Source organism: Arachis hypogaea, chromosome 13 (assembly GCF_003086295.3).
Source record: "Arachis hypogaea cultivar Tifrunner chromosome 13, arahy.Tifrunner.gnm2.J5K5, whole genome shotgun sequence".
NCBI lineage: Eukaryota > Viridiplantae > Streptophyta > Magnoliopsida > Fabales > Fabaceae > Arachis > Arachis hypogaea.
Window position 1 is genome coordinate 23,206,852 of NC_092048.1, and position 10,228 is coordinate 23,217,079.

The following is a 10,228-nucleotide window of genomic DNA, read 5'->3' on the forward strand; positions in this document are numbered from 1 at the left end:
ATAGTAGACTATGAGTTGGTGTATTTGTAAGTTTTGAGCGAGTCTTAGTCCGGCAAGCCGGGCTTCATACTCTGCTTGGTCGTTACTTGCTGTAAAAGTAAATTGCACTGATTGTTCGGCTATGATATTGTCTCCTTCCTTTAACATTACCCCTGCTCCGCTTCCTTCTCGGTTTGATGCACCATCTACATGTAACTTCTAGCTTTGTTTGATATGTTGTTCCTCAGTTGTCATTTCCGAGATGAAGTCAGCCAGCACTTATGACTTCAGAGCCTTTCTTGGTTGGTATTGTATATCAAACTCGAAAAGTTCGACAGACCATTTAGTCAGGCGTCCTGCAATCTCGGGCTTTGTTAGAATTTGCCTCAAAGGTTGGTCTGTTCTTACCACTATTGTGTGGCTTTGGAAGTAATGCTGTTGCCTTCTTGCTGTGGTGACCAGTGCTAATGCTAGTTGCTCTATCCTCAAGTACCTTATCTCTGTTGGCTGTAGCACTCTACTGACAAAGTATACCGGGCTCTGTGTCTTACCTGTTTCAGTAACCAAAACAGAACTTATATCACATTTAGAAATTGAGAGGTATAAATATAATGGTTTACCAGCCTCTGGTTTCTTGAGAATCGGCAGTGATGACAAGATCATTTTGAGCTTGGTGAAGGATTGTTCGCAATCTTCTGTCCAGTTGAACTTTTTGTTTTTGGAGATGGTTTGAAAGAAATGATATGATCGGTTTGCTACTGTTGGGAGGAAGCGTGATAGTGCGGCCACCCTTCCAGCGAGCTGCTGTACTTCTTTTATTGTTTTTGGGCTTGCCATGTTGAGAATAGCTTCACATTTTTCTAGGTTTGCTTCAATTCCTTGGGAGGTCAGCATGAATCCTAGGAATTTTCCTCCTTAGACCCCAAATGCACATTTTTCTGGATTAAGCCTCATATTATATGCTCGGATTTGCTTGAAAATTTCTTGTATGTCGTCGCAGTGTGAGCCTTGTGATGGGGTCTTTGCCGCCATGTCGTCTACATAGATCTCCATGTTCCGACCTCTTTGTTGGTGGAAGACTTTGTCCATTAATCTTTGATATGTTGCACCTGCATTCTTTAGGCCAAATGGCATTACCTTATAACAAAAATTTTCATGTTCTGTTATGAAAGCTGTTTTGCTTTGGTCTTCTGGATGCATAAGGATCTGGTTGTAGCTAGAGTATGCATCCATGAAGGTTAAGCTTTTATATCCTGAAGCATTGTCTACCAGTTTGTCAATACAAGACAATGGATAAGCATCTTTTGGACAAGCCTTATTAAGATTTGTAAAGTCGACGCACATTCGCCATTTACCTGAGTTCTTTCTTACCATTACCACATTTGAGAGCCACGTGGTGAAGCGGATCTCTTTGATAAAGTCGGCATTGAGGAGCTTCTTAGTCTCTTCAAGAGCTGCTTTCACCTTTTCTGCTCCGAGGTTCCTTTTCTTTTGGGCAATAGGTCGAATTGTTTTATTGATAGCAAGTTTATGGCAGATGACCCTTGGGTCTATTCCAGGCATGTCCGCTGGTGTCCAGGCGAATAGGTCGGCGTTGTCTTGTAGCACCTTTATCAGCTTTGATTGTTCCTCTCCTTCAAGAGCTCGGCCAATGTATGTGAATTGGTCTGCCTTTCTGGTTAGAGGAACTTTCTGGAGGTCGTCTACCGGTTGAGGTCTTTCCTGGAAATCATTCCTGGGATCAAGTTCAGCTAGAGACAACACTTCAGATGTGCTGTGGATTGCTTTCACTTCTTGCCGAGGCTTTTGTGTTGTGCTGGCCCTCTTCAGGCTTGCATTGTAGCACTGCCGAGCTTTTTGGTGATCTGAGTATACTGTCGCTATCTTGCTACCCTGGACCTGAAACTTGACACACAAATATAAAGTAGACACTACTGCTCTGAAGTTGTTCAGGGCAGGTCTTCCAAGGATAATATTATAAGGACTGGGGTAGTTGACTATGAGATATTGGACATCAATAGTTTTTGATAATGGGGTGTTCCCCATTGTTGTCTTTAACCATATGTGGCCCCTTATTGGGACCCTCTCTCCGGAGAACCCAATCAGTTCTCCAGATGAAGGTTGCATAGCTTTTCAGATAGTTTTATTTTTTGAAAAGTTGAATAAAATAGTACATCGACGCTGCTACCTAGGTCCAAGAGGACCTTTCTTACCAGGAATTCTCTTGTTTGGATGGAAATTACTACTGGATCGTCGAGGTTTGGGCCTGGTGAAGCTAGGTCGGATTGACTGAAGGTTATCCCTGGTTCTACTATATCCCATTTTATCGTAGGTATTGTTCCTTCAATTGCTAGCATTGCTCGATAGCTTCATTTTCGGGCCGAGCTTGATTCGCCTCCTCCTGCATATCCTCCTGATATGCAGTTTATTATTCCTCTTGGTGGATTCGGGGCTATCCATTTCCCTTTTTTCTTTTCTGTTGGATGCTCATCTTGATCTTGTTTGTTTTTCCTGTTTTTTCGTCCTTCGACATACTTGTCCAGAAGTCCCTGCCGGGCTAATCTTTCTAGCAAGTCCTTGGCTATTACGCATTCGTCCGTCGTGTGTCCATACTTCTGGTGGAATGCATAGTGTTTGATCCTGTCAACAAATTGCTGGTCTTGGTAACTTCCTACTCAGGCAGGGGGTTTTACTATCTTGGCGTTGAGAATCTCCTTGATTATGTTCTCCCTCTTGGTATTGAATCTGGTGTAGGTATTGAATTTTGGTGTGAGCTTGAAAGGTTTCTTCCATTCCTTGTTACTTGATGATTTGAAAGTCTTCTCTTCTTCTCTTCTGGTTGGTTGTTTGTCTGTTCTCTGAGCTTCACGAAGCTCTTCGATCTCCATTTGACCTGCAGCCCTTTCTCAGAATTCTTCCAAGGTGTTTGGCTTGGTTACTGCGATCATTTCTCGGAACTTGCTAGGTTTGAGGTCGGTTTTAAGGGCGTGTAGGTGGACTGCAGGGTCTAAATCTGGAATCTCCATGATTGCTTCTGCGAACCGAGTCATGTAGTCCTTTAGGCTTTCGTGTTGTCCTTGTCTGATTGTTCCTAGGTAGTCTGATCCGTGCACATATATCCTTGATGCGGCAAAATAATCGATGAAAGATCTCGTCAGCTCTTCAAAAGAAGAAATTGAACTTGCAGACAACTTAGAAAACCAGAGTAATGCATCACCGTCAAGATAAGTAGGAAAAGCTCGGCAAAGTATGGGCTCATTATTGACGCCGTTAAAAAACATCATAGATTGAAATTTCTTAATGTGAGCGCGGGGATCACCAAACCCCTTGTATGGCTCCAGGGATGTAGGCAATACAAAGTTTTTCGGCATCTGAAAATTTGTGATCTCTTCCGAGAAAGGGTTGTCCAAGGTCAGCTTCTCCTTTGGCGGGGTGATGCTTAGGGGGGGTCCGAATTGCCTTGAGTCGGATTTTCAGAGCTTCCCTCTTCATGCTTTCCAGCCTTGTTGGCGGATGACAGTTCGGCTATTTTCCGAACTTCCGCCTGAAGTCCAGCAATTTGAGCCAGGAGTTTTGCTTGTGTGAGTTGCTAGACCCCATTATTAGCCATCCTCGGGATTAGCGATCCTGAAAAAGGAAGGTGTAAAAGCAAAAAATCTTAAAAGAGAGTTAAACTTAGTGGGGTTTTTTAAACTTCAGGCCCCACGGTGGGCGCCAAATGTTCCGTGCGTATGGTGTCGAAGTATGATGACTCCTTCTGCTGATGACTGTGTTCAGGCGGAAGAGTTATACGTCGGCCTGGTTAGAATACCGCCGCGGGAGCACCTGCAAAAAGCACTTCGACACTCAAATCAGAATATGGTTTAAGAGAATTAATGATAAGAAGATCAGAGTGAGTCATGTGACCTGTTTTACTCCGGAGTTACTTGTTTGTTTATATAGACGTTTTAGGTTGTTCGGTTGGAGTTTGTTTTGAAATTTTTCTCGTTTGCCGAGGTTAGTTTTGACTTGGTGAGTGTGGATCCGAGCTGTAGATAACTCGTCCGGATTTTGTGGGTTGTTAGTATTTGTTTTTCTTTGTTTATTTTTCAAAAAATGGAAAAGGCTAAGGTTGTTGTTACAGAGGGTGATCCCTGTAGTTGGGTGAGTGAGCAGGTAAAATGTTGTGTATCTCGGTTCTGTGACGTTGAGTCAGTGAAGGTCTTGGGGTCAAATGTGTGGGTCAGGGATGGTTGTGAAGTAAGGATAGAGGTTTTACCTTGTGAGGAAAATGACCTGGTGTGTGAGAAGGTTGATGGCTAGTCTTACTTTTATCTTTATACTTGCTTATTGAAAGAAGGAGTTGTCCCCTATATACAGACTATCTCTAACACGCCCACTCCGTGTTGCTGCAGCTCTTCGAAAATGCACAAAAATTTTTGCAAAGCTTGTTAAATTCAAAAGCAACATGGCTACCGCATGTTGGTAGGATACTGCCACACTACTGACGAACCTTATCTACTACGACCTTTGCGTGTTGAGCCTACACCCACAAATGTGTAAAATACCTCAATATTAATATTGAGCAAAAACACAATGAAATTTTTCATATGAAAAATAAATTGGGTTTGAACCCTAAGGGAATTTTTTTAATGTTTAACAAAAGGAAAAGCCCATCACGTGGCACATGGTAACAAATATTTTTTGTTCGAGGGTCATGTGACATTAAACCCCACCATTAACCATTCATTTATTTACAGATAAAAAAAAAAAAAACTATTTTTAGCACCTACCGTTAAAGCTTAGGGCCCCACTAACGCAGCATCCCACCAGATTTTCAAAAAGAGAGAGAGAGAGAAAGAAAGAAACAAAAGAACGCACACACACTATTTTCCTTTGCGTCTTTCTCCAACGGCTACTACAAACACCGCCAAAACAAATATGTTACTTCCATGAATCAATGTGGCTCAACAAAATTTGGCAACTCACAAAAACCAAAACGCTCATTTACTCAATTACTCACTTCAATTCAATTCAACTCAAACTTTATTCATGGAACCTTCTGCACCCCCTTACTACCACCGTTACTACTCTGCTGACTCTAAATCTAGATCCAAGTCTTCGTCGCGATTGGCTCGCGTCGACGAAAACGGAAGACCCACTGCAGAGCCGCTTCGGATTTCGCTTGATGTCGTTCACTCACCAACAAATTTGAAGCCGCCACCCCAGTCCTCGTCGCCTTCCGCGTTGTCTCTTCTAAGGTCTCCAAATGGTTCTGCTAAGAAAAGTAAAGGTGGCAGTTACTGTCTTCCAATCAGGGAGCTGCTTCTGCTTTCCCCCTCGCCTGCGAGGAGGTCCAAGCCGCGGTTCGACTCGCCTGCTGTTGCCGCAGAGGAGTTGCCAGAGGTTAATTCTGGGCTCCGGCGCAGATGTAAGAGCCGTGGGGTGCTGGGATCGCCAAGGAACTCTAGGAGGTCGAGGCGGCGGTCCGAGATTGAGACCAAGGAAGAGAAGGATGTTGCGATGTTTGGGGATGAGGTTTTGAAGCAGAGGAAGCGAAGGCATAGTGGAAGATCAAAGAAGGAGAGACTTAGCTTGGTCCCTTTTGTGCCCCCTTCAATTTCATCTCCAAGTAATGGCTACTTATTCTTTGTTACAATTTTACCTTTCATTTTTTACTGTTATTTTGTTTTTACATTAATTGGTCCAAATAGCATCACTATAAAAGAGATTTTACTTGATCACTGTTATGAGGTTTTCAATCAAAGGGAGTAACTAATCTCAGAGCTATACTTGTGAAGATAGGATAGTTAAATATATGCAGAGTAACTTATATGTGATTTCCTTGGTGTTCAGAAGCTGAAGAAGATAATGGAGGTGATCTAGTAGATAGTGTTGGGCAGTGGATGAATGATTTGATCATGTGGAAAGATGTATCAAAGACTACCCTATGGTTTGGTTTTGGATCTCTTTGTTTCTTGTCTTCTTGCTTCACTAAAGGACTGAACTTCAGGTAGTATGCAACTTCTCTCCCTAGGAGAAAACTTGTTTCTCTTCGGACACCAAGTCGACTTACTCTCTTCCCTGTTGCATATGAATGGGACGATTGTAGAAGAGAATAAGTTGGGTTGGTGTCCATCGAAAGTGATTACAAATAATACAACTCGATCGGAAAATTCTAAGAGGTTTCTGTGCTTTGTACTTGCAGCATTTTCTCGGCCATATCACAACTGGCAACTCTGTTGTTGGGAGTTTCCTTTATCTCAAATTCACTTTGTCAAAGGTATGAAAATTTACTTTCACAACAATGTTTCTTTCTCTTCATATATCTACTAATGTTGGCTGTACTCTCAAAATTTGTATGCTTGTGTTCAGGAACCAGGTTGAGAAAAGGAGTAAAGGCAAGCTGAATGAAGATGATATTTTACACCTTGCAAAGTTGATTCTTCCTGCTCTCAATTTCGCCATTTCAAAGACTAGAGAGCTGTTCTCAGGAGAGCCATCCATGACGCTGAAAGTAATCGTCCTCAGAAAAGTTTTCATTTCAAAAAATCATTCTAACGCTTTTCAAAAAGTTTCCAAAAGTAGTAATTATGAATGGCTGGTTGCAGGTTGCTCCTTTTCTTTTACTAGGAGCAGAGTATGGCCATCTCATTACAACATGGAGGTTGTGTGCCATTGGTAAGTACACCAATTCTATAACATTTTCAAGAAATGAATGATCAATGTCTTAATTTTTCACTACATTTGCCAATGCATACATATCTTGCTAAATTATTAAATCTATACAATCAGGATTTTTTGTCAGCTTCATTGTCCCAAAGCTCTATTCTAGCTACTCTGCTCAAGTAAACCAGAGAGGTATGCATTATTCCAGCCAATTACAAAGATATTCTCTGTCGCTCTCGGCATTGTATAAGATATGGTTTTATGTTGTCCGCAGCTGAGTGCTTGAAATCACGATTGTTGGACACATGGAATGCTTGCACTCATAAGAAGATCGTGGTAGCATCAGCATTGATAACCTTCTGGAATCTATCTACAGTAAAGACTCGAGTCTTCACAGGTAACTCATTTGCAGCCTTCTTCATAAGGATAAATGTGGCCTTTGAAAGAAGTAAAATAGAAAAGATGCATTAATAGTATCAAGATCTCATCTAACTTGAATATGTATCAAGACAATGTTTACCTTCGATGGACAGTGATTCTTAGAGTATCATCTGCTGCCTTCAGGACAGTTTAATTCACATCTGCATTTGACAACTTTGTGTAATTTTTGCTTATCAAGTAATTATTTTTTTGCAGCTTTTATTTTGCTCGTAATATTCAAATATTTTCGGACACAAGTGGTGGAACAACTTGAAGACAAGGAAGCACAGGTGGACGACAAGTTAGACCAGCAGGCATTGCTGGTGGCAGAACCAGAAGAGGAGAAGGAACCAGAGCAGGCTTTAGTGGTTGCAAAGCAAGAGAGCCAAATCTAGCAACTAAGTTTATCTAGCTATCTGTTGAAATTGAACCACGAATATGCCTTATGCACCTATAGATAGGGTATTTCTTTGTAGTTAAGGGAGTACTGAATGGCATTTCGTTGAATCTGAGTGAAAAATAAAAATGTACTTCCATAGTCATGTATCAATATTCTATACTGTTGCACAACCTGATTTAAAGTTAGTGCAGATATGTATTCATTCATATGTAAGAATAAATCCTAACCAGCTGACATCCAAATTTATCAACATGTAATCAACTGATATATTCTATAGAAAGAAAATTTCGTATGTTGCTTTTCAACAACCACTACATTCCTAAGAAGTAATAGTACAAAGTATTTCGGGAAAAACCTGTCATCCTAATGGTATTAGTACCAATGACAACTGCCTTTTGTCTCCATTCCCTTTTTGGACCCTGATTCCTGTAAGTGTGTGAGTAAGAGGCTCTTGCTCTCTCGCTTGAGGCCTTAAGTTTCATTATTGCTGCTAAATCAAATACATATGGAGATGGACTAAACACATAAAAGCAGGACTATATATCTCCAGAATCAGTTCTCTCAACAAGTTGTTGATTATCAGATGTTTTAAACTTAAAATATCTTGATTTAAATGCGCATTATCGATAAACTCACAGCAGATGGTTCATTACTTACAAGTATGCTGTAAGAAGCTGCTGCCTCTTCTCCAATTCTTTTCTTAAAGCCCCACTCATAATTTTTTCCTTCTGCCTGTGCTTCAGCATGCGTGTGTGCTTGTTAGTAAGCATTCAATACTTTTAGTTTTGATGTTGGTAAGCATTCAATACTTTAAATTTATTTGAAAGAGCTTCTCAGTTTAATATGCGAAACATCTTAGATCTCTATATCTTATATGTTTCATGTAGGAACTTATATTCAGTTGGCAAAACTCTGGTCAAACGCCAGACAGTTATATAAATAAATTTCTCAATGTTTACATTCATGTTACGAAGAAATCAAAATTTGTTACCTTATTGAGTTATTGTACACAGCACAGACTAAACAGAAGAAAAAACTATGTCAGATCAACCATACTGTATGCCGGAATTTTCTGAATACCAGCCTCCGTTATTTCTTTCCTTAGATCAAAGGCATGACTCCATCTTCCCTTCTCAGCATTAATGCTTGACAACAACACATATTGACCACAATGTTGTGTCTGCAATTTAAGTAGCTTTCTTCCTATTTCTTCTCCAAGTTCAATTGCTCCATGAATTCTACATGCACCCAAAAACGCTCCCAATACGGAGGCATCAGGCTCAAAAGGCATATTTCTTATGATGTCAGCTGCTTCCTGCAAATGCCCTGCCCTACCCAAAAGATCAATCACACACCCATAGTGCTCCATTACTGGTTCGACTTTAAAGTCGTCTGACATTGATCGGAACAGCTCCAATCCTTCCCTGACAAATTTCCCTCGAGCACATGCTATAAGAACTGCTACTAAGGTAATGCTATTTGGTTTCAACCCTTCCATCTTCATCTTGTCAAACATATCCAGAGCCACTTTCTCCCTACCATTTGAAGCAAGTGAAGAAATCATTGCATTCCAAGTGCAGACCTCTTTGGAAATCATTACTTTGAAGACATTAATAGAATAATTCAAGCAACCCATTTTCCCATAGAGATCTATCAACGAAGTTCCAACAAAAACTCCAAGGCTACCATTCACCACCAGATACCCATGCACTTGCTTTCCAAAATCAAGAGCTGGTTTACCATCTAATTTGGCACATGAAGAGATCACACTCACATAAGTAGCCTCATTAGGCTTCACCAAACAATACAACACATCCCGGTGACGCATCATCTTTGCAAAAAAATTAATTGCAGCACCAAATTTCCCATTCAATGCAAAACCATTCACAATTGTTGTCCAAGATACAACATCCCTGTTTGGCATGCTATCAAAGAGCCATAAAGCAGTTTCTGTGTCCCCATTAGTGCACAAAGCATTGAGCATAGCATTACAAGCAACGAGGCCCGGCTGTAGCATTTCATCGAACACCTTGCGTGCAGCAGCAATGTCATTCTTTCTTGCATAGAGGGCAACAAGGGTGGTCCCTACGAAGGGATCAGACAAAATGCCGCGCTTATAGGCCTGCGAGTGAAGGGCAGTGCCCAAATGAGGAGGGAAAGTAGCAGCAGTGGCAGCTTTGAGGATTGGAGGGAAAGTGTGGCTGTTTGGTGAAGCTTGGTTCGCAAGCATGTGTGTGAAAAGGACAATAGCCTTGTGTGTGAAACCACCACAATGGTAGCCTCTAATAAGGGCATTGAAGATTTGGGTGCGCTTCCATTTGAGGCTTGATGGTGCATTTGGGTTGTGAAGTAGGTAACCATTGGTTATCAGAATTGAATGGATTTGCTTGATTTGTTTTGGTTTCTTGATGCAGAGTTGTGCGAGTTGCAGCAAACTCTCATGTGAATGACTCATAAGACTAATAATAATAATAATAAGTAATAGTTGGTATTTGTGTATAGCTTGCAAATAATCATGATTTGAACCAACCAAAAGTTCTTTCTTTGAGACCAAATTTCATGTTAGAATATGATTATTGATTCGACCAAAATTCAATTTTTACCCTTTAGACCTCACTCGTCGAAGTTATTGTTGTTTGAAGGAACGAAACCTTTGTAGCATTTTGTCTCAATTGCGATAGTCTTTGCTCTTTGGTCTCTCAGCTGAAAACCAGGAAAATAATTAAAAAAAAAAAAATATCCAGTTTTTATTTTTATTTTTTAAAATTCAGAGGGAAAGTT

General features: G+C 40.8%; 3 protein-coding genes across 3 annotated transcripts; 1 reads left to right on the forward strand and 2 right to left on the reverse strand.

Moving 5' to 3' along the window:
• Window positions 1–894: 894 nt before the first annotated feature.
• Window positions 895–2,106, reverse strand: LOC140177496 (uncharacterized). The gene is made up of 2 exons (XM_072210609.1): window positions 1,351–2,106; window positions 895–1,095 (listed from the first exon to the last, which is right to left on the reverse strand). The coding sequence occupies exons 1-2, from the start codon at window positions 2,104–2,106 to the stop codon at window positions 895–897; spliced, it is 957 nt and encodes a 318-aa protein (XP_072066710.1).
• Window positions 2,107–4,856: 2,750 nt separating this feature from the next.
• Window positions 4,857–7,693, forward strand: LOC112737705 (reticulon-like protein B17). The gene is made up of 8 exons (XM_025787734.3): window positions 4,857–5,590; window positions 5,815–5,971; window positions 6,167–6,241; window positions 6,334–6,475; window positions 6,570–6,639; window positions 6,754–6,819; window positions 6,902–7,024; window positions 7,264–7,693. Exons 1-8 carry the CDS (start codon window positions 5,011–5,013, stop codon window positions 7,440–7,442), a joined length of 1,392 nt encoding a protein of 463 aa, XP_025643519.1. The 5' UTR covers window positions 4,857–5,010; the 3' UTR covers window positions 7,443–7,693.
• On the reverse strand, window positions 6,630–10,069 carry LOC112737704 (putative pentatricopeptide repeat-containing protein At1g10330). The gene is made up of 4 exons (XM_072211469.1): window positions 8,439–10,069; window positions 8,105–8,179; window positions 7,148–7,208; window positions 6,630–7,064 (listed from the first exon to the last, which is right to left on the reverse strand). Exon 1 carries the CDS (start codon window positions 9,900–9,902, stop codon window positions 8,484–8,486), a length of 1,419 nt encoding a protein of 472 aa, XP_072067570.1. The 5' UTR covers window positions 9,903–10,069; the 3' UTR covers window positions 6,630–7,064; window positions 7,148–7,208; window positions 8,105–8,179; window positions 8,439–8,483.
• Window positions 10,070–10,228: the final 159 nt, after the last annotated feature.